At 38.8% G+C, this 25255-nt stretch overlaps 1 protein-coding gene across 1 annotated transcript in view; it reads right to left on the reverse strand.

Annotated features, from left to right (window-relative positions):
- Window positions 1–25255, reverse strand: part of SPEF2 (sperm flagellar 2) — a 178991-nt gene that overhangs the window by 18713 nt on the left and 135023 nt on the right. Inside the window, exons 28-33 of the mRNA XM_058564248.1 lie at window positions 24493–24621; window positions 22294–22432; window positions 19411–19640; window positions 7168–7274; window positions 6281–6463; window positions 660–752 (exon numbers count right to left, since the gene is read on the reverse strand). Of these exons, the coding sequence (XP_058420231.1) occupies window positions 660–752; window positions 6281–6463; window positions 7168–7274; window positions 19411–19640; window positions 22294–22432; window positions 24493–24621 (881 nt within the window). The remainder of the gene's footprint in view (window positions 1–659; window positions 753–6280; window positions 6464–7167; window positions 7275–19410; window positions 19641–22293; window positions 22433–24492; window positions 24622–25255) is intronic.

Raw genomic sequence — 25255 nt, forward strand, 5'->3', positions numbered from 1 at the left:
TCCATATACAGAGTTTGCAGTGATGTCTAGATCTATCATTCAACTTTTCTCATATCTTATTGAATTTGGCTGTGTTAGGTATATTTTTATATTTTAAGCATTTACACTGAAGTCAGAGTGGTTTTCAGATTTTAAGCTCTTACTTTCTATTGTGGCCTCAGGGATTAATGCTAATAATAATATTGATAATAATATTTTTAAAATAATAATAATAATCTGATGAGTCATGGGCAATATTATATGCAAACCCTTGGTATGTTGCACAAGTTAGTCAAAATCAAAGAGAAATGAACAAAACATATTGGTAAAATGACAGTTCTTATCCTAAACTTTTAGAATTGGAAAGACATTTACAGATAAATGTGTTGAGTAGCATCTTAGCTTATTTGACAGATAAAAGCAGAGAAACCCAGAGAAGCTATGGAAATTGCCCGAAATCACACAGAGAGTTAACTGTGGACTTCTGTCTAAGGTTTTGGCCCTGCCTCCTCCCCCAGAGCTCATTTATGCTGCTGCCTTAGGCCTTAGAAGTTACAGACTGTGCTCTGGGGAAACAGCAAAGGAACTGGGGGGTGGGGTGGAGTCTAAAAGAAATTACACAAATGGAAGAAATTGATCAGTGTTATGGTACTAAATTTTTAAAAGATCTCAGTAATTACCTCTATAAGATGCTCCTGCCTATTGAATGGCAGGGGTTCAAGAGGATTTTCTGGAATTTTTACATCTTCATCTCCCATAAACCACAGACCAGCCTATACAAAAATATAAAAATGAAAATCACTAATGTATTATGCTGAGATGTAATTGTTCTTCTAAAAGCCACAGAGATCGAACCCATTGTTCTTCTAAAAGCCACAGAGATCGAACCCATCTTGTTCAGGTCTCTAAAGCAGTAGTCTCCAAAGTAAGGGGCAGAAACCAGGGGGATGCAAGAAAAAATACTAGAACTTCCATTTACATGTATTTTGATCTCATTCTTTTGTAACTTTTATTTTTAAAAATTTTATAATATATACAATGTATTAGTGCGGTAGTATACATGTATAATTTATAAATGAAAATCCACATATTGGGGGTGCTAGCTATATTTTAACTATTGGAGAATGTGATGAATTTTGGAGTTCACTGCCCTAGCTTTTGCTTGCATAGCAATATTTTGGAGCAGTCTGCACCCATAACACAAGCTCACATTCCAAATGTCCTGTTTGTGTTGCTCTCTGTTCTCAGAGCCTACTGTGGTGCCAGAGCAGCCCGTTGGTGTTGGCAAATCTTTGTTGAGTGAGTGACTGACTGACTCAAGAGCTCAATGGCCTACTTTTTAATGACATCCCTCTTTCTCAGCCCATATCTGACACCAATTACCAAATCCCCTGATTCCCATTCAGCATGCCCCTCCCATTTCTCCCTCCCTTCATTCCCACTGCTGCCATACTGGTGCAGAACTTCATTATCTCCGTCACAGACCACTCCAGTAATGTTGGAGCTGCTTTTGTTTCCAATCTCTCTCTTATTTGTTCCAGCTGTACCATGCAACCATATCAATTTTCTCAAAACTTGAATCTCGTCATATCATTCTCTGCTCAGAACCATTTCCTACTCTTGCTGTTTTGCTCACATCATCCCTCCTACCTGAGGTGACTTCCTGTCCATTCATAAACCTAAATCCAGCTCAGATCACACCTCATCAGGGAGGCCCTCCTTGATCTCTCCTCTGAACTCCAATTTGGCTTGTTTTACCACATATTTGGCATTCAGTCCATTCTTTTGGGTGTTGCCATCCATATCTGCTGTTGAACATCAGTAACAAATTCTTTGGGTTCAAAGAATGTGTCTTGCCAAGCTTAATTTTTACACATAGTAAGCACTTCATATACATAAGCATTTTGTTCCCAGGTCTTGCTCCCTCACTATCTTCCAGAGTGACAACCTACTCAGCACTGCCTACTGCCAAGAGCCATTGGCTTGCCTAACTTGACTCTGGAGTATGCTCTATGCCTTCTTTCCTTCTAAGAATCACCTGTGCTTTGAGAGAAAGCTGGAATGGCATTGGGTAGCTTATAAGGGGACACATCCCATAGAGGTGAGGACTGGGTTTCCTCTTCATTTGGAACAAAGGAATGCTGGGTGGGAGATGCTAGCCTGTGAGGGAGAAGCCAATGTCCAGCTTTGGGCTGAGGCTTTGAACGTAAGTGCTTTTGCACTGGCCAGGAGGAGACCCTTGCCCAGTGGCTCATCTGTGGAGGGTAAGTACCATGCTATGGGAGAGTAGAGAGATGAGGAACATAGGGAAGATTTATGCTTCGGGACACGATGGAGCAACAAAGTTCAGAATTACCCTCCTCTCTTAAGCAACAAGACAAATGGACAACATATACGAAACACGATTTTTCAGACTTTAGACAACAGGGAAAAAGGACAGTAATTGCTGAAATAAGGAAAGCAAACGAGGAGTCCTACTATTATTCCAGCATGGAAGGAGTTTCCAGGCTGCAGTGCCAGAAAAGGTGCCTGAATAGAGCCCGGTGGTCTTGTTGAGTTGAGAAGACGGATATGGAGTTGAGGGAGGCCAAAATAGCTGAAATCTTCAGGGCAGAATACTCGAGATGCACTGAGAGAAAAAGTGAGCCCTAGAGATCTGCAGAGGAATCTCCTCAAGTCTTGACTGAGAGCCAATCTGTGGATGTTTGTGTGTGTGGAAAATACACACACAAAGTGGAGAAAGAACCACAGAAAAGGAGTAAGCTGAACAATTCCTGAGACTCACACAGGGCTGAGAATAGTTCCTGTTACCACCAGGCAGAGTGGAAGGACCTCCTAATACACAAGGCACTGGGTAGAGCCCCCAGGAAACTCTTGCCTTAGTAGTGGGGCCAGACTAGCCCTACACTAAAGGCTGCTCTGTACCCACCCTTCCAAATCTGCATGTGACTTTGAAAGGATAAAACTGATTCCTAGTTACATCACTGCATGCCCAACAATATTTAAAGTTATACAGAATTGGGCACCCAACAACGCAAACTTCACAATATCTGGCATCCAATATAAAGCGACTGAGCATGCAAAAATGCCGTAATATATGGCCCATAGTCAGAAGAAACACCAGTCAATAGGAAAACACACAAAACTGACACAGATGATAGAATGAACAGACAAGGACATTCATTTAGGTACTCCAAACGTATTTCACTTGTTCAAGGAGATAGAGAAAAACATGCACATAATGAAGAGAGAAATGAAAGATATAAAAAAGACCCAAATTCTAGAGATAAAAAAATATAATATCCGAAATGAAAAATACACTGGATGGTATTAATAACAGATTTGACTGTGCAAAGGAAATGATCAGTGAACTTGAAGACATAGAAGTAGAAATGAATACAAAATAAAGCACAGAGAGACAAAAGTCTGGAGAAAATGAACTAAGTGTCAGTGACCATCAGTGGGACAAACACATGACTGAATTTTGAGATGGTTTGGGGGTGTAGAAAAAATATTTGGAAAAAAATCCTGAAAATTTTCCAAATTGGCAAAAACTACAAACGCACAGCTTCAGGAAACTCAATGAACCCCAAGCAGAAGAAACATGAAGAAAACTACACCAAGGAACACAATAATCAAATTGTTGAAAACCAGTGATAAAGAGGAAATAGTAAAAGAAGCTGGAGGGGAAAAAAAAAAAAAGAGATAGGCTTCCTCCCCCCATTTCTCAACCAACTCTCAGTTCCATATCCAACTGTTTCAATGCACAGGATTTTCCCGATTCTTAAAGCCAAAGATTCATTTGTATTAATTTTCTAAAAATATATGATATTTCATAGCTTAGGAAACTGTTTCAAAGTGCTTCATAGACAGCAGGGCCACCCTAAAAAGAAAAAAATAACCTAATTGGAAAACGACTTACGATTTTTAAAAAGTCATCCATGAAAATTTTAGCAATGTGAAATGTTAAATGTGAACCTGTATGGTAGGGTTTAAATTGCTAAAGCAAGGTTCAGTCGATCATATCCTGCCTCACTGAATTATTAGCTGATTTCTCCTTAAAAGGTGTAAATGTCCTTTGTACTCTCTTGCTAAAATATGGCAAAAGAATTTGGAGTTTTTTACTCTTCCTTAGAGAATAAGTGCTGTGTGCTGTTTGGATCCTAGAACATCTGACTCATTAAGCCTATAATAACATGCATTCTCACAGACAGAAGATGAGTCGAGAGCCGAACATCAAAGAATTCTCCATGAGTGTGACTAAACATCCACACATGACAGAAGCAAGCCTATGACAGCTGCAGCAGGGCTGGGAGCAAAGGGCAAAGGGGCTTTTATGCTCACATCACTTAGCCGAGTTACATAGCCTGACTGACTTCACAAATGCTGTATCTTATTCCCTTTCAGAAGCTGGGGAAATCAGCACACTTTCAAGATGCTGTTGTGGTGAACTTGCAATTAGTCAAAAGAAAAGAAAAAAGACAGACAAAATAAAAAGCAGAGGGCCCTTTTTCCCCAGAGAACTCCATTCCAGCAATGCATTTATACTACTTTACTGTTCTAATGTGGCTTTTCAACAAATCTTACAAAATTTTGCCCAGAAGCTATTTTATGTTTATTGCCTATAAAATAACTTTTTTTGAGCGTATGTGAGCTGACAAGCGGTGGAAATCTGTAAAGTTTATGGGCCTCTCCAAATGGCCTCCTTGTCCTGGAGCTCCTGAAGAGTGGGAATTGGTTGGGCAAGGGGAGAGGGCAGAGCTCAGAAATCAACTGCTCCCAAAACACAGGTGCTGTTCAAACACGTATTTCTGAGTTTCTATTAAATGCAGTAGCCAACTTTCTCTAAGAAATTCACACCTTTGGTGAAGGAGCTTTCTGGTTTTGGCTCAGCACTTGGGTAAAAATCACCAACACCCTTTGTTCGTCTCATGTTTGTGCAAAAGGATGTTTAAATTGATATCCTGTGTTAATTGGCACATACTGTAAATAGTGAAGGTTGGTAATATCACAAGTGCTCACTTTTTAAAATCTTAGGCCAACGATGAACATAGAGTAAGTTTTGGGCTGCTCTTTTTGTTTTTTAACAAAATCATCTCTACAAGTTTAAGTCCAGAACAGTGATAAATCTCATAAATTGCTCTATTTAGGAAGTAAATCAGAGCCCAATCAGCCAAGCACCTTTCTTGATAGTCTTGAAGGAACCTCCTCAGTATGTAAGTACTATTTCCTCTGGCTCAACTGTATGAGCGTGGGAACCTCAGCGTGCCGTCCGTTAATTAAGAAAGAAAAGAGAAGCAGGAAGGGATGTGATCTTTCAATGGTGAAAAACGTATGAGATACAGGCACCGAGAGAATATCACTCTGTTTCAAAATTAGCACCTCATAAGTGTTTCCATCTTATGTATCTACCAGCAATGTGAAATGGTGAGCCATAGAATGAATTCAATTAGTAGACACAAAATAAGTAATTCAGGTCCTTCCTGGTTATGGAATTTCATTCTCACTCCTTCCTTACTCAAACTTCTCAAAAATGAATTGACTTTTCATAGCTTCACTTCCTAAAGACCTATTCATTTCATTAATCCCCTGCAATCTGGATTCTGCAGTCCACCAAAATTGCTCTGGTAGAGGTCACCAGTCACATCCTAGCTGCCAACTCCAATGGCCAGGTATCATGTTACTGGATTATCCATCACTTTACACACTTCCCTTGGGTGATTTCATCCATTCATAAATTCAACAACTGCTGACATGATAGTGACTTGCAGTCCCTTCTGTATCTGTCACATCAGATTGGACATTTCTGTCTGCATTTCCCATAGACATTTCAAATTCAACTTGTCAAAAACCATCTCATCATTCACCATGCTCACAACCAAAAGAAAAAAAAAACCTGCCCCTTTTCCTGTGTTCATTTTAACCATTGTTGCTACTCTCAGAGTATTGGGTATTGGTCACTGGGCTTATTAAAAGCTCTACAGGTGATTCTAAAGGACAGCCAAGGTTAAGAACTCCTTGGTAGGAGCTCAGAAGAAGGACAATGAAGTTTATGTGACTTCTCTCAGAACCCTTAGTTCTCCGAGAAGTTCTGACTTTTTCAGACACTTTTTCTGGGGATGGAAGCCAGACTTCTGCCTGGGACTTTAACAGAGCCTGTGCTGCCTCTGGGTGCCTAGATATGGGCAGTCCATGGGCAGAACATTGGCCTGAGACCTGGCATTATGACATCAGTGAGTAATACACTTCTTAGGTCAAAAGTACTCTGGTATTATTAGTGTCACCAGGTGCTGGTAGCAACCTGCATATACTGCTCGAAAGTGACGGTGCCCAACTGCTTCTCATCCACAGCCTTGAACCTCTGCAGGGTCTCCAGGAGCTCCTCATCCAGGGGGATGGGCCAAGGCAGTGAGGTTACCAACAAGAATTTCCGCCAGTCCACCAACTCCGAGTTTACTGCTAATAAAGATGTTAACTCCTGCAACTAGAAGAAAACAGGAAATGCCATTGGAATATTTGTGTGACTCTATCATGAAGCTCTACCTGCTCATGTGTCTTAGTAAGAGATTCAGAGGAAGGAAGTAGAATTTTAGATTGGTGAGTAGAGCCAGTTCTGAATTTTGTTCCTTTAGGTTCTACCAACCAATCCACACCAGGCAGTATCTAGAAAGTGTTTTGCTTTTTGCTTCCTTGACATTTGTTTTTTGCTTACTGTTACACAACAAATTTACACACATGACTCCAGCTGACTTTGTACCTTTTCAACAGAAGAGGGAGAAAGACTATAGCCATGGCTGTGCAAGGGCTCTGCAGCCCGCAGGGAAATACTCTTTAACCACTTTGTTTTCTGATACATTCTGAGGGAACAGAATATGAGGAAAAGCAAGAACCGTCAGAATCACCTACTATTGCTAATTAGGATCATTCCATCTGGTAGCAATAGATACAAACGGGCTGAGCCTCATGGTCTCCATAATGTTTCATTGACTTAGCATCATCACTCATTCTTCAAATCCTGAGCACGTACATAGTATGTGTCTTCAGTTGAAGTTCATTCATTCAAGTTTTATTGATTGCCTACTAAATGTCAGATACTGTGCAAGTACTGATTATTTAAAAGCTACTGAATTCTGAATCAAATAAGAATAATTCTCAAAGCTTTGAAACACAAACAAATTTAAAACTTACATCAAATTGAGTGAGTTGCATCCACCTACTAGGCAAGTTGTTTGTCCCGAGGTTCAGGGTTATCAAATCAAGCAGCATGTCAGTAAATGCTTTATTTCCTATTATGCCTGCAATACAATGAAAAACATTTTCAGTTATAGCATGGGACAGGGATTTACTTCTTTTGCTAAAATAGAATAAATAGTGGGCACTTGTATAATCACTTTATTTATATTATTTAAAACTAATTTTTAGAGAAACAGAGGACATTTTGAAAACATGGAAATAATCAATCTCCTGATGCTCTCCCATTATTGTTTCTCAGCTAAGTCAAAATGTCTTTTTAGGCCAAGCAATAAATCATTTCAGACTGGGCAAAATACTGAGACTTTATATTTTACTTTGGAATCTTCTTTGATCTTTTACTCAGAATGGAATGAATCATAAAAAACAAGGTTCCTCATTGTACAGTAGGGCACAATATTGGTAAATATGGGATAAAAGTGTTTCAAATGCAGGCAAATGACCACTGTGATTAAGGTAACACATTTATCCTCATTTTCTCTTTAGGTCAGAATATATTTGTTTTTACAAATGTAGGGAGATTTGAATTGCTAAATTTGAATTGTTAAATGCAGTTAAATTCCAACTGGATTGGAAGTGCTAATTTAATCATCTAATTGGCACCATATTCTGAAGTATTTTATAGATCACTAACTATTTAAATACTTTGTGCTTACACACTAATCTACTTTACCTTGTCCAAAAGACATGTCTGTTTAGTATGTTTCTCGTTTCAAATTGCATGCACATGCATTAAAAAAGAAATAGGGAAGCAAAATAAATGAATCTGTTTAAAAAATATCTGTCTAACTCCCATAGCAGTGGTACCTTCCAGAGCCAAGAGAGACTCCTACATGTATTCACGTATCTTTCAGGTCCAGAGTGTATAGGTATTCTTCTTTGCTTAGGAATAGAAAGAGTCACACATAGACGTAGCATCCAAATTTTTCTTTTTTACATCTAAATTTCTAGCATTTCTAAAAGTCCAACATGACCTTTATCATTTCCTCTGAACTTTAGGGAAATGCAATAATCCATTCAAAATTTCACTGGTTCAAACCAAACATACAATTCTGACATTTGGAAGGTAATTTTCAGGATAGCAAGAACAGAATCTTTCTTTTTTTGATATGACTGGCCATCCAGCAGGTTGTTCAGAAACAAATTCTCTATCCTTTTTGATCAAACCTGAGTATCCAATTCTATAGAGATGAGAACATTTTCCCAGGTAGCAGTATTTTCAGTAAAATGATCTTTATATAATACCACTTTGGTTTTCAGATGTTAGAAATAAGTCATTTATGTTCCTCAAGATGAAACCATAAATAAACTCTATTGAAACCATGAAGAGGCTCAAAGTATTTAAAAATTCTGGTAGATGTGTAAAATATTTCCACTGTCTCTATAGCTATGGTGCAAGCAAAGTGTTGTAAGACAATACTTTAAGTTTACACAGGAGTTGCTTATCTGAGGACCTTAGTGTGAAATGTGAAAACTATTTTAATATTTGACCTTGTTACTTAAATGACCAACACATGTAGTGATATGATCTTCACATATAATGTAGTAGCAGAAACAGATAAACTTACAAATTTTGTTCATGGATCAAAAAGAACCTTTCAATTTGGCCTTAAGTTAGTTATCTAATGCAACCATCATTTAGAATTATCCAGGAAAAATAATTCTATGCCAGGCCTAAAGGAACTCAGACCATAATCATAGTTTGGTAACACTTAGCAATAACTCTCAGAAAGATGACATTAAAATAACACCGTTGCTTAGAATTACACACTTCCACCCAAAGAATGTGAAAGAATGTATGAATATAGAAGTAGAATTAGAAAGTTACAGGAAAACCAATCTTCGGATTTTTACTTTGTATGTCCGGAAGATGCCAAATGCCTTTTGTGTTTGATGTAAAAACTGGTGACTGTTTTATTTTTAAATTTCAGTTTTTTAAAAATAATTTTTTGTTTTTGCTCTGATCAATAACAAAGTCAACATTTGTCACATTACTAATCACTTTCATAACGGCTATCTGAGTTTGATGAGCAATCCGAATTAGGTCTTGTGTCACCAGTTGAAGATGGTGTTCTTGTATTCCATAAATGGATAGCTTTCCTAGGGTCAAAGTTATTAATGTCTGGAGAATTCAGCTGAATTATCAGGAGATCTGTCGTGCTATCAGCCTTGATCTTGGCATGCATTTGTGACTTAGTGCGTTTCATCTGACTAAAGCCACGTTCTGCCTCAGCTGAACTTGCAGGGAGTGTCAGCACTAGGTCAACTAGTGTCAAGATATTTGGATACTTGGGTAAGTAAACAGAATTCACAAAATCCCAGGTCAATTTGCGGATGTTCTGAAATCTAGGAGGGAAAATGAAAAATGTAAAAGATTGAGACAAGATCTTAGGTTTTACCCAAATATTTATAAATATCAACTAGTTTACTTATACTTACCTAGCATAAATCTCTAATTTCAACATGTTCCATTCAGTGTCCACTTCATCAATTTTCACATTGGCAGCTTCCAATACTGGTTCATAATGTGTAGTCAGGATGGATACCTCTTTTTCTCCAAATTCTGCAATCAATATACAAGAGGAAAAGTCACATACATAAAAGGCACTCACACAGACAATCAACGAACAATAGATTTAGAGTCGGGACATATAGGTTACCTTGATTTATCTTTGTGGGCCACAGCTTAAAGCTTCCAATCATGGTTGCCTTCACCACATCTTGGCTGGTATCTCTGAAACAGCCCCGCAGCCTCTTGATAAGATGAGTTAAAATCGTGTTTCTCACGTCAGAAATGTTTCCCTTTCCTCTGAGGCAGTTACCATGAAAGTGTGTGACTGAATCTACCCTACGTTCTTTTGGCCCTGGTCTGGGGAGAAAAAAAAATCCCCCAAATAAACAATTAAATGAAAAAGCACCTGGCAAATGATTTCCCAAGTCGAACTGTCTAGTTTGCCAGACCCTGAGGTCATCCCTGACTCCTCACCTTGTTTGATACATTCTGAGCATTTCTAGTGTTGACTCTAAGGTGGCAAATATATCAGCAATTGAAGAATTTCTGTTCTGATTGACTCGGGACAGAATGCTAAGGACATTAATGACATCCACCAAGAAATGGATGAATTTAACAATGTCTGCTTGGAGAAGGAACTCTAGAAGTTCTTTCACTTTCTGATGAATGGTGTCACTTCTACTTTCATCTCTCTGTAACACAGGTTGAGAATAAAATTCTCAAAGTTATTATTTCAAATTGCTTAATAAAAGTATTCTCTCTTATTCTTAAAAACTAAAATGGTATGGTATTTCAGAATTACTTACTGAATTCAGTTGCTGGACAATTGCAGGATATCCCTTGAGAAAGTTCTCGAGGGCTGCCTGTAATCCCTGAAGCCATCTCCTGCCTCCTACCTGAGAAGGCATCACAGGTCGAAGGTGAAGGCCTTTGAAGGCAGTTATCAGAGAACTCTTATGAAGAGGAGAATTGTGATAGAAGTGATAAATGCTGTGAAGAAGGTCTCTGACATTGTTGTACAGGGGAATGCTCTGGAACACTGCCTTGTAAGATAATTCAAGACGATGTGCAAAGCAATATATAGTCAGCACACATGGCTGGATTTCTCTTAAAAGCAGGGCCACTTCATTGTTTTCTCTTTCTGAGCCAGGGGCACCACCACTTCCAAAACCAACCAGTTTCTTTGCCCAGTCTTGGTTCGACAGCCTAAGGTGAAGATTTCTCTCTAGAGTTTTCTCAATGGCATTTTTCACTGCCAGAGGATCCTTCTTCTCTGCTGTGTCTACCCCAACAATCTGGCAATGCACTTTTCCTGCATGTGCAAACTGCACGTAGACAAGCTCAGCCTCCTCAGTTGAACTGTCTGTGATTCCATCACTGATGACAGAGAAAAATTTACTTTTTTCTAGTTTCTCTCTTAGATTTTTCCGTTCCACTTCAGCAATAAAATATGTAAATGTTCTTGCTGATTTGTTAGTTCTGAATACCGGGCCAATATCAACACCCTTCATGTCATCCAATTTGCACATCCAGATAAAATCTTTGAGGGGACGTCCAGTCTTGGCGATAGCGTGGCAGGATCTGAATAAGTTCTCTACTCTCCCGAGGGTTACTTTGCTCATGGTCCTCACCATCAGCTCCGTGGTGGCTCTGTTCACTGGAGAACCACTTGTTGCTTCCATTAATGAAGCCTTGGCATGAGCCTCACTGAGATGATGTGCATTGAGAAATTCAGTCCTAAAGTTGTCAGTGCCATAAAAAAAACTCACTTGATTTCCCCTTGACTTCACTCCATGCTTACGACACAGGTTACAGAACATAAGATTTAGTATTTCATCATATACAAGCCAAGGGTATTTTTTTAGCCAAATTTTCAAAAATTGATTGTTCCTCTTTAGAAGGTAGTGGTCAAGCTTCCGTGGCCTTTTCCACTTTTTGGTGACTCGATTCACATCGTCTGGAGGTTCCCTGCCTTTAAAATAACTCCACATTGTTACTTTAAGTAATCACCAATGTCTACTCTCAGTTTTGCTTAATCTCTGCCCCCTACATTTGCTCATTATTCCTGGAAAAAATTACAATGAGTGCTTATTACTTATCAGGCATTCTGGTTAGTGCTTTAAGCGGGTTATATCATTTAATCCTCATCATCCATTAACGCTATTTTACAGTTAAGAAAATGGACAAACGACTATCATCACCATTTTATGGATAAAAACCTAGGGCACAGAGAGGTTAATTAATTTGTCCAAGGTCACAGCACTCGTTAAGTGGCAGAGTTGGGGATCACTGCCAGGCTGTCCTACTCCACAGCCCCCCACGTTTACACACTTCACTATTATGGGTTTCCCATAAGGGCAAAGGATGCTATGGTCTTCTTCACTCTAGAATCCATTTCTCCATGCATAAGAGGGACACTGGTTTTTGCTGTCATTCCCTTCCCTTGGTGAGAAAAAAGAATAAGAAGACGCCGACGGCAGTGTGGCAACAGGATTTGCCTTGGACACCTCTTCCCTAGCGCCTCAGCCCCGCCTTCTCTGGCAGTGGTAGAGCCAACTTGTTACAAAAAGGGTGTCATGCTTTGGGACCCATTCCAGGGATTTTGTAAAGGAACCGTGCCTCATGCCTCATCTTTTTCTTTTCCCCAAAGGTCTAATTTCTGATACACATTGATTATTTGTCAGAGAGGGGAATATATATTTATGTGGATGAAAGGACAAAAAATAAAAATGACACAAAACAAAGTCCTCAAATACCAGCTTTTCCCTGAAGGCAGAGAACCTAGACCACATATCTGTCTCTCTCCTACAACTTCTGCGACACTACTGATCATTAGATTGTATTGTCCTCTTTTATAGTATCACGAAAAACTGCAAAATGTGTTTGTGTGACTTACATTAAAGTACCTCATGTTGACATATACGCCCAGTGTTTCCTTTCGTTTCATGCTTTACGGTCCTAGGCTGACTCCTCAACTGGATTTTGAACTCTTCTGACAGAACCACACATTTATTTTGTGCTCCATAATATCAGGATGAGTACTAAGCACTTGGTAGATGTTTAAGAAAATAAATCTCCTTTCCTAGTTGAGTGTCGTGATCTCATATCTCTTAACATCTTTTAATTGAAAATCTTTGATATTAGTCAATCTGCCTCTGTCTTTCCTATCCTATTTGCATATAACTTCTATTTTGCCTTTTAATCAGTCTTTTTGCAGTGGTTAAAACAGAGCCCCCCCCTTTTCTTTCAAGTCCTAAGTATTACTATTTTCATTTAAAATGAGTCTCCTTGTAGCTGATACCTACTGCCTTCATTTTCTCACCTACACATTGGGTTACTCAGTCTCCCACACTAGGCCTTCAGTGTCATGCTGGTGCCTACTCTAAACACATAAATCTTGGTGAATACATGAATGAATGCATGAAAAAAGAAGTCTCTTGTTGCTAAAGGAAGGGACTTTAACTTTCACTACTGATTTAGCTAGCTTTTATGTTTTTAGTTTTATGCACAGATTTTCCAGAAGGTGTTCTCTTGAATTCAAAACACATACTTTCATTTGCCTAATGTGAATTCTCTGGCTTCATGAAAATATGTTCCCTCCTGAAGAAACACCTGAAACTCTGCCCACAGACAGTTTTATCAGGTCCAAAGGCTTCTAGATCTGCTACTGCATTTCCGTGATCTGAATCTGATCTAGTGGAAGGAGTTCACCCACTGAGACAATCAGAAGCCATATGGGGGCCGCACTCCTTTTTGCCGTAATCCCTAGATTTCGCCACCTGGTGAGATATTCCTGTTAAGTATATCAGTCCTTCTCTATCACACCTTCTCTAAGAAATCTTTGCGTATTTCTTCATTTGTGTAAATATCAGACTAATTTAATCACTTCTCAGATCAAACTATGGGGCTTACTTACCTGCAAATATATAGTATCATATTTGTATAATTTTTCCAGAGACCTTAAGCCTGGAAAGACCCACAGAACCTTCTAGCTACTCCTCTCGGGCAACAACCCAGGGGCCCTACCACTGACTTTTGGTTAGTTGAGGCTTTGTAGAGAGACAGAGTAGCATCCACTGCTCTCTCAGACAGAGTCTCATCCCCCCTCTAATCTATTCTCCAGGTCCCTTGGCTCTAAATGCCTTTGATAATCCTCTCCTGCATGTCCTTTGAGAGCCATTTGAGACCACAACTTGACCACAAGCTCTTTGTGGTCCTCACCTCCTGCCTCTCGTCCCAGTGGGTCTGTTTGCTGTTCCCTAAATACGTCATGCAACCTCAAAATTTTGATGTCTACTCTATTTTCCGCTGTGCCTGGAATATCCTTCGCCTGCTTCTCTTCCCGGAAAATTCCGTCCAAAAGTCTCCTCTGGGCTAACCCCTATGGCGAGCCACACAGGCAGCAATAATTACTTCCTCCTTTGAATTCCTGTAAAAACCATTTAGCTGAATGATCAAGATAGCCACTACAGCCTAGAGTTCTGAACTTATGCTCTGTCTCTGAGACCCATCACTAAATTTAAGGGTCCCTAAGAGGGTAAGAGGGGCCCTTGTCAATTTTTAGAACAGTGTTCTAGGCCTTGAACAACTAAATGCTGCCTCTCTTGAAGAAGATGTGAGGGTACAGAATTTATTGGACTGTGTTCTCTCCAGACAGCCTCTCAGCAGAAGCCAAAATAGTTATGAACTGAATCTCTACAGGCATTACATGGAGTACTGGTGGGCTTACAAGGAAAAGGAGCTCTTATGGTTTAAATGGGGACGGAGGAATACTGCTAAAGTGTTCTAGTTTCAACAGACTCCAAATTGCTTCCACTGGAGAAAGGATGGCACTTGATCCATTGGCACTTGATGTCTGCAGACAAGATGTACCTACCCAGAGGTTCCTGTGGTACACAAAATGAGTGTCCTTGTCTTGGATGCTTACAGTCCTCAGGAGCCACATACATCATGGTTTAATTCTGCCGGGTGTTGTAATATTTCTCTGGCAGTGTTCTAAGGTAACGCTGCAGTGCCTAATAGAGTATGTGCACCTTCAGGATACTGAGCTAACATTCTGGCTAATAACAAGAATAGTTGGTATCATTATTGTATACTGTTATACATTATATAATAATATGATATTACTGTAATTATATAATTAAATGATAATGGCTTATATTACACTTAAATTTGCACATTCTATGTGCCACTTTCTAAGTACTTTACATATATTAATTACTTTAATGCTCATAACAACCCCATGAAATATCCCATTTTACAGGTGAGGAAAGTGAGACAGAGAGGTTAAATAACTTGCCTAAGATCATACTATAGTCATTTGACAAGAGGTGGATTTGAAAAGAGCTGTCAGCCTCTTCCTACCCAGGGATGGGTCTTCTTACCCATCCAGCCATGGGTAAGAAATGAATTAACATGGAAATCCTAACATGAGGCCTTACACCATGCCAATATTGGCTATTGTTACAATTCAGAAAATACTCACTGAATCCCCTCTGGGCTGGGAGTATGCTCCTGTGAATGTTTCCTGGGACAATCAATGAAAAGAATGTCTTGCTGATTCCTTGGCTGTCTCTTACTTAAGCTGCTTCTAAGATTCTAGAGTATGATCTTTGCTGGGTGGCAAGAAAAATGCTGGCATGACAAGTTGTTTCATTGCATTTTGCATGATCTTGTATGATTATCATGCACAAGGTCATTTTTTTCCCAGTATATTTGTGACAATCATATCAACAAACGGTATTTTATGTCTAATTACTACCTTCACAAAAAGAGATTTATAATCATTACAGGTGGCAGAATTTGACCAGAAAAGGAGTGTTGAATATAAGCATCACAGTACATGATGCATTTTCAATTTTACATTATCTTCAATACGGACTATTTTAACGAAGACTTTTAATTTTCAAGTGGTTAACCAATACTCAACAGAAAACTCCTTAAGTTTTAGTTCTTTCCTTTTATATCCTAATACTAGCTACTCACAATTATTTAAAGTATTCAGTCACTTGTTTTGATCAAAGATTATCCATTTCCCTCAATTTTATTTAAGTAGGTAATTAAAAGTTATAAAGTGTAACTTAATGACATCAAGCCTCCTTGTAAATTTGCTACAAAATCTTACTCTGGGCCTAGTAACATAATGACTGTTATGTGCAAATATGTATGTTTTTGTCCTAGAAAAAAATCCATGTGTTCATTATATTTTAATATATTTTAGTGAGCTTGAAAGTTGTGTCTTAGATATCATAGGTTGCATGGGCATGTATGAAATAATACAGGAAATGCTATTTCTTGGCTTAGAAAATTTTCAAGCAATTTCAAGTTTAAAAAGGAAGTTCTGTATGATCACACATTTAGAATTGTGCCACTTTCAGCCAGTGGTTCCAGACTTTCAAAACTGTTATCACCTCAACTAAGATCACCTTTTGAAATTGTAGTGTTCTAGGGTAAATACAATGGAAGATATCATAAAATATTCTTTTCCAGTTCTTGGAGGGAATATGACAAAAGACTTCATTTAAAAGATGGATGGGCATGTATCAGTTAAAGCAGTGATCAACAATCGCAGAACTGAGGAAGAAAGACTAAAGTCAGAGGATGCTTTTTGGGGCCAGATGAGAAAAGTGGTAATTATCGGACTTCCTCAGGGAGGGGCAATGTCAACATTTGCAGTCTGACTTCGAAGATGTCATCAGAGAACCTCTAATTCTGTGACTCTGAGATGCAGACAATAGAATGATTATTACTTTTTCCTTCCCGTTATAACATTAGCAAAAATAATAACAATGAATATTACTTCTATTGCAAAATCTGACAGTGTGCTAAGTATTTTACATATACTTAAAAAGCAACATATGCAATAGATTTTTTTTATATGGTATAATTGAGCTAATAAAGAAAAGGGTTTAAACCGTTTGCTCATAGACCATCATTCATTTTGAACCATCAAGATTCCCAAATCCCATAGTATTACACAGCTTTGTAAATTCTGCAGTAATTACAATCATTATTCTTAACCCTGGGTTCATTCACCGGCTTGGGTAGGTGGAGGTGGTTCCCCAGGCAGTAAAGCGCTCCCCATCTGTTTGCCTGCGGTTCATGCAGTTGGGGAAGGAGAAGCAGAGCTCTCTCCTGACCTTTCCCCGAACATCCATCCTCACACCTCATAGCTGTACATTTTCTAGTGGCAGTTCCCCCAACTTTAAATATCCTCTGTATCCTTGCCGTCCAATCACTCTTTACTCCCTTCAAGTCCTCCCTCCAAGATATCATGTATAGAATTTTCCGTGACCAACCTCATGGCACACTTTCTCTCTTTTGCTTTGCATTCTCAAGTATGTTTATAAAGTTCATATTCTGTTCCAGAAAGAACCTAAATAGAAGTTTATATTTTCTTCCTCTTTGCTTGCCTTTTCAAATTACACTCTAATTCCCTAGGGCAAATGGTTTTCCTTTTACATCTATATAGTTTTTTTTTTTACTATAACTGTCTTCCCTCTTCTCTCTCTGCCTTCCTCCCTTTCTTTCTTCTCCCTTCCTTCCTCTTTTTAACATACTCTGAAAATTGATCAATGTATCAGTTGACATCTTTTAGTCCCAAGGGTTTCTAGAGTTAATCTTCTAAGACATACACCTGTCAAGCTATAGCTGCTCTTTGTTATTTATTTTTGAACTTTTAGTTGAAATGCAAACTCTGGTTTTAAGATTGGATCCAAAAATGCATTATGGTTATTATCATGAACACTAAGGTCCCTTCTGAAAGAGATTATGAATGATTGATCATTTTCAAAATCCACTTCCACCTACTTATATGCCCCAAAACACTTTCAGTTTTGACCTGCTAATTGGGTGATTTCCTTTCAGTCACGCTAGTATAGGATTAAGGCAAATTATAGTTCATATTTAGAATCTTTTTACACATATCTTTTATCTTATATGAAAAAAATAGCGTGGCTAAAATGAAGAGCAAAAGCAACTTTGAAGACGGAAGTATGTAGTAAACAGGCATCGGGAAGCCACATAGTGGGGAAGGGGACAGAATCTGCCTGACTGCAGGATTGAAGGGATTTCACGGGCTGGCTTTAGGAAATTGGGAATTGTTTGTCCTTGCTGATGGCCACAGTTCCTTCCTGACCAACCTGAGTCGGTCTCCATCCACAGCTGTAGTGTGTGCCTTCTCACCGTGGAGGTGTAAACCCACTCAAGCTGACTAGATGAGCTGGCACATGCCAGGGTAGGTTCACCCAGGAACACATGGTTACACCTACTTCATCCATTGGGCTTAGCAAGGAAGTCTCCGGAGTTAAAGTAATGCTCTTTTGACTAATGAGCTTTCATGTGGGTCTCTGGAAATACTGGAATTTGAAAAACAAATAAGAGCCAGCCCTCATGGCCTAGTGGTTAAAGTTCAGCATGCTCCGATTTGGTGGTCTGGGTTCGGTTCCTGGGAGCGGAAACACACCACTCGTCTGTCAGTAGCAATGCTGTGGCAGTGGCTCACATAGATGAACTAGAAGGACTTACATCTAGAATATACAACTATGTACTGGAGCTTTGGGGAGGAAAAAGGAAAAAGAGAGGAAGATTGGCAATGTTAAGATGTTAGCTCGGGGCGAATCTTTCCCAGCAATAAATAAATAAACAAAATATAACCATTATATATATGGTTTTATATATATATATAAAATATAACCATTATATATATAATAATCAATATATTATATATTGCACTTTCAGAGTGGAATTGTGTTAGTACTAGACTGAAGTCAGTTGACTATTCTCTAGAGAAAAATAATGATTTTGCACTAAGTAGGAGATGTTGGAAGATAAAATAAACTTGTTTATGAGAGGCAATTTAGTTCACTGAGAAGGGGCAAGAGCTCTGAATACCAAGAGTCCTGAATGATACACGACCACAGGCAAATTCTTAACTGCTCTGTGACTCAGTATCCCACTATAAAATGGAGATGATAATCCTACATGATCTGTCTGATTACTTGTTCTGTCAATTGATGGAATTCATTGAAAAATATCTAGAAACAGGAGATTGAACCAAAAAAAAAAAAAAGCCTGTGTAGATGCTATAGAGTCATAATGATAAAATGTAAAAGAAACAAAGAATTTGTGTGCAGAAAATAACATGTATATATACATGTAAACAGATTAATCAATTAAGCAAATATTTGTTAACGGCTTATTTGGTTCTCCTCTTGGTCTAGGGAAATATTGAGGCAAAAGGAACATATGCAGGGAAATTCTGTACTCCCTGCTCTCCCTTCACAGACTAGTAGGGGAGACAGAAACATGAACTCATAATCCCAATATAAAACTTAAAACAGAAGCATGCGCAAAGGCTGTCTCTCAATTGCCAAATGGAGTGATACTCAAATTCACCAACTTGCCAGCCAGGGGCAGGGGAGGGCAGGAGAGAACGACCAGGACTGAGGATCACCACACTGCCAAAGTATTAGCCACTGTTTTTCTCCTGTTTGTTTGATTCAGATCTGTATTGTATGAAGCAAACAAGAGATAAACCAGAGCAAAGCCAGGGCTTGTTTTCATGCCACGCAATCTGAGAGGGCTAGTTTTACTTGTGGGCAACTGATTGGCATCCTGGTTAATCTTAATCTTTTTTGTACTCTTTTTGTAATCATTATTTTTCCTACCTTTAGGTGCTATATCTAAGAACTGATCTCGAAGATTGTCAAGCTGTTCGATGGTCAGGGTGCCATTTTCTTCCTTTTCTACAGGTGGAGGACGCATAAGAGGAGGGGGATCTGGAAAGACTTTTACATCGCCATTAATGAAGAAGTCTTCTTGGTTTAAATAAAGCTCATTCTGAATTTTTGTAGATGTTTCAATGTGATAGCGAGCTACCTCGGTTAATTTTTCCACACTGAAAGTGGAAAAATAAATAGAGTTATCCCCAGTAAAGATACTATTAGAATAATAGGGTTTGCTTACTAGAAAAACACACAAAATTAACACTTTATATAGATAAGTTAAACAATACAATCTTTATGTTTAAAAATTCTAATTTCTCCTTAAATCCATTTGGTAAAAAGGCAGCGCATAAATAAATAAATGTAAATTGGAAACAAAATATATGCTCGTTACAGAGCTAATAGTCACAAATTTTATATAAAGCTGAACAAAAAGAGACTCCTTAAATATGGTTTTATTAGTATAGAATATATTTTACTACGCAAGCAAGATTATGTCAAGAGATATATTTCATTCTAAGTATGAACCAGAATAAAGTTATATGGCAGAAAAACCTTTAAAACTTGACTGTTAGAATAATACATTTATTTGGAATTAGGATAAATTATAAAGTGAATCAAATTGGTTAAGGGATTTCTAGAAGAGTGTCTTTTCTCTAACTTTGATATCAAGGAGTTTGACATTATACTAGAGTTGACAGAATGGACTCTGATGATATAACCCATTGACAGTGCTTTGCTATCTTCATGAAGAATAACCATTCCTAGCTAAATCTGTAATATCAGCAGCAACAGTTAGGAGCCTCTGTGGTGCAGTGGAAAGAAAGGGCACTGGAAGCTGAGATCTCACTTCAGGGCACCGTCTGGCCATGGGTCCTTGGGTAAGTTACTTAAGCTCCCTGAGCTTCCTTATCTTTGCAATGGAGCCAATAACACATAATTCCATACCTTTTGGTTATTACTGCACAATCACATAGGGCATGGATTTAAGCTGTACTGGGGATTATAGTTATGACCCTAATTAAAGGTCATTTTCAAGGCCAAGGAAGTTTTGTTCATGAGTAAGTACAATATCACCGTATTACAGAGAGGATCTTGTTTATATCTCGCAATGAAGATTGAACACGACAGAAAAATGCATATTTAATATGCTCAACTGAGGAACACCAAAATATTCGTATACTGAAAAATTTTAAAAATAGTTGCTTTCTTTAAAAAGACACCCTTGAATTCAACTCTAGCACGCTGTATTTGTGAGTGTCCATATAGTATGGATTATTTAATTAGTTTATGCTTGATGGTGTTTGTGTGCTGCTGGGCAGAGAAGAAGGACACTGGATAGCTACTGAATTTGCAATTACAATGGACTCCAAATGCAGCGTGAGACTCAGCCATAACCAGGATATCAAAATAAGTGTGCCATCTAGTGGAAGGTTACCAAGTGTAATTTTCTCAAGAATGGGAGGAAAAAAATGCCAGGAAAGTGAAAAGCGGGATTTGAAGTTCATCAAAGGGATCTGATAGATCTTTTTTTTTTTTTTTAATCACTGGAGAATTTTTGCAAAACAAAAAGCACAGCTGAACAGTCCTAGGTTTTAACTTCTTGTGGCCACATTCAGAGGTCAGAGATATATTTATATGTATATACACACACAATATAAATCTGAGAAATATGAGTACATCTGATAAAAACAAGAAGCACTTACACTTGATGCCCACATGGATGGGAGCTGTGAATCCCAATGAAGAAGATATGTTTTCATTCTTCTAAGTGGCAGGCAGAGAACAGAACTGACGGTCACTGCTCTATGATGCTGAAGAATAACTGACTTGGCTATCCAGTAGTAAAATTGTTTTAAGTACTACCGCAGTAAGGTTACCAGGCTGACAGTGTGTGTTTTGTGTGTGTGTGTGTGTTGTGTGTTTTACTATAGAGCAACAGATACAAACAACTAGGCTGAAGATTTTACAACAGAACTTTCATTATGAAACAAGGATTAGAGTGAACAACCCATAACAACCGCCTTTTAGACGGCAGTGGTCGCTTCTAAGAACACTTGCCATTTGTATTCTATGTACACAGAAACTTCTAAATTTTCAGTAAGTGTTTCTTGCAAACTGTAGTGTATCACAGAATCTAAATCTAGTAGAAACCTCTGAAATAGGCTGGTTGGCGTGTTTCCTTTACAGATGAAGCCCATGGGGCCCAAAGTGACTGGGCCTGCTGCTAATTTGTGGACGATGAGGGAGTCCCTATCTTCTGACTCTCAGGTGAGGGCTTTTTCTGCTCTGTTGAGCTGTGTTTTTTCACCTTTTAGGGGAAAATTAAGAGGATGAGATTCACCAGCCCTCACTAGCAATGAGAGTCTGGAAAGCCTTTGGAATGCAACAGAAAAGAAGTGGATATTACCCTCACAAGGGAATCAGCCTAACTGGTCAAACATTCCAGTAAATGACTTCTCCATCTCCCATTAATTGGCCCTGACTAATAATAAGTCTGGCATTAGAAAGATACAAAACATTATCTTACTTCTCAAAAATATTTAAAATTACCTATAATCTTACCTTGCAAACTAAGTTCCTCATTGAGCAGTGTGAAAACCAAACTCATAAATAATGTGCACAACTGGATATTGCAATAGAACCCTTTGATACATGATTTATTGTCTGAAAAGAGTCAATACAAATGTATATGTGATTTCCTAAAAGGTCAAAATTTCTATTTGGAAATGTAATTTACATTTATAGACTCCTTAAAAATCTTTGTTAATTTTGGTCTTCAGGAATTAACAAAGTGTATTTTTAAAAAGTCGTGCAGTACTTTACCTGGCCATCTCTCTCAAATACCTCTCCCCAAGCCACTTTTCCATGAGTTTATATACATCAACGGCCTTTATTACTAAATCTTCAAGGAAAGCCAACGCTTTTGTCTTTATCAGTTCAAGTCGGAACTGTGTGGCCACCTCTATTTAAAAAGAGAAATGAGGATTTTTTTAATGTATTATATGTACATGCGTTTTCTGATGAACTGAGTTCAACTTTAAACCAATTACGCTTCAATTTAGGCACACCTTTAATAACCAATATAGATACGTAATATCTATCTCATTGAGAAGAAAAAAGGTCATGTGTGGTAGAATCATTTGACAGTTTATTTAAACAAAAACTGTAATTGAGCTTTACATTTCTTGCACTTCATAGCAATATACTCTTTGATAAATTGGAATGGGAAAACACAAATAGATAATTTCTAAATTTCCAAAAGGGAGAGGCACAGTCTCTTGATGATCTTCCTTCTTGAGAACCTTGGGATGGCAATGCCATTGTTTCCCCAGCACTGGGAGAAGTATGGTGAAGCCTACGTGTCCCAGGCTTATTGCTGTCCCTGGCACACAGTAAGGTCTGTGGATTTTACCTCTAAACACTCTTTCCACTCTTCCTTCTTTCCTTTTTCCACTGCTACTGGCCTAGTTTGGGCACTGATTATCTCTCACCTAAACTACTGCAATCGCCTCATTCCTGCTTTCTCTAAGTTCCTTGGCCCACCTCAAAACCAAATCCACCTCCACACTCCCCAGAGTAATCTGCCTCACCTGCACATGCGATGACAGTCGCTCTTCTGCACAGAATTCTTCACTAGCTCCCAGTTGCCATAAGAGAAAAGGTAATTTTCTTGGCAGGGCCTGTATGACCCTCCATGATGTGGCCTCCCCATCTCCCTAGTCACTCCTTCCCAGAATATGCCTCAGACTCCCAACTACTCACCACAGGTTACCTAGTTATCCTCTCCCATTCCCACCTTGATGTGTCCCCCGGGCGAATTTCTCCACATTCTTCCAGTTATTAATTCATCCACTAGGAAGTCTTTCTTGACTCCCCCCAGGCCCCCTGTGTCCCATATGCCCATTCCAATATCACAACTTATTATAAGAGACTGTCTGCATTTCTCTTACCCTAGATTGAGTTTTATGTTTGTTTGTGTTGTGTTTGTGTATATATGCGTGTGTTTCCCACAACTGCTACAGGACCTGGCACATAGTGGAAACTCAGTAAGTGTTTATTGTATGAATGAGTGAATTCAGCCACACTAGGGATCCTGTATTGAATGAACTGAAAGATGAAATATACTGGAAACTACTGGAAACAGATGTGGGGACAGGCACTGGCAGAGAAGCACGTGTCCTGACTTTCCTGATGCCATAGATCTTCCTGTGTTAAACTTCCCTCAGATTTTACTCTTGGGATTACGGAAGCAGGTGGTAGTAGGATGGGGGGAGGGGAGAAGAGGAGAGAAGCAAAGGACGGAAAGCATCCTTAACAGCTAATGGTCATTGAGTAGTTAATGTGTCCCAGCTTAACCAATGCTGTATTTTTATGGTTTTGTCATCTAGTATATTGACCATGATTTCTTTCCAGTTAGGATGCTTTTGCTCTGTTTCCTAACCTTTTCAAATTCCATTTTGAATTGCATTAAAAGACAAGAGCTTTTAGGAAGAGCTAGAAGGAGAATATGTCTTGTAGAGTCATTACTATCTACAGAGAAGGAGGACCTGGAGCATTATTGATCCACGACTGGTTCTTCTATGGCCTCTGCTCCCAAGAACTCACTTTCAGGGACTGTTAACCCTTTAGTCAGGGTTTATTTGCCTAAGGAGAAGACTAAATTATTCTTATTATAATATAAAACCACTTACATAGGTAGCCCCAAGCCGTCTTTCAACCTATAAAATCACACCAACTCTAAAATATTCTTTTTGTTTCTGTTCTTTGAGATTTTAATTACTGCTCGCACTTTCCCAACACTTCCCAAATTCTCCTCGTCTCTTTTTGAGATCCCAGTAGACAATTATACAACAGTCAAATACGGTCTTCATACGGTCACATGAAAACAACCAACTGAATGCTGTACTTTTCAATCAGTTTACTTTGTGTTCTCACAGACACAGTTTGAGCCGTTTGTGGGCTGTTTTCCTACTGGTTTATTATCTACTGAGAAGTATCATCTTAGTTCTTTTCAATTTCTACCTTCCAATTGCAGGGCAGCAAGATGTTCTTCCTTTATTTTGAGCCTCAGTTTGTTTCTCTTTTCCATTTCGGCCATCTCCTCTGCTGTTACTATTACAGGAGATGCTTCTGCTATAGGTGGTGATTTTCCTGAAAGGGCAATGAAACATCCTGAGTAAACTGTCAACATACAAGTATATGCACACGAGGCTTGGGCAAAATGAGTACAAAGTGAAACGTGTGGAGCTGTAACCACCCCTCATTCTCAGTGCTTTGTCTTAACTCTACTCATGGCTGCTTCAATGTACTCTATCTGGAAAGTGTCTCCCTATCCTCTCACATGGAGTGAGGTGACCTTGCTCTCAAGGGACTTGGATCTCCCCTACCAAAGAACGATGGTTGGTCAAGTGACTGTCTCTGCTAGTAGACTACAGTTCTGTTAGGGTAGGGACCATGACTTTGCTTTTTTTAAATTCACCATTGTGTCCTCAGCACCCATCACAATGAATTTCACATAGCAGGTGCCTAACAAACATTATGAGCAATTGATTAGCGGAGTGACTTTTGCTCACGTGCTTTCATTCCTTCCTCTCCTGCCTCAAGTGACTTCAAAAATGTACAAGCGGAAACATTCAGGGGGAGGGTCATGTGTGTGCCAGAGCTCATTCCTTAGGTTAACTGGAGGTCTCTTCTGAGCTGAGATTTCTTTCCTCTACTTTCTGTCATGCCTCTGAGGCAGAGATTTAGGGAAGAGGCCTCCAGGACAGGACTTACTTGAATTAAA

Source organism: Diceros bicornis, chromosome 20 (assembly GCF_020826845.1).
Source record: "Diceros bicornis minor isolate mBicDic1 chromosome 20, mDicBic1.mat.cur, whole genome shotgun sequence".
Lineage (NCBI taxonomy): Eukaryota > Metazoa > Chordata > Mammalia > Perissodactyla > Rhinocerotidae > Diceros > Diceros bicornis.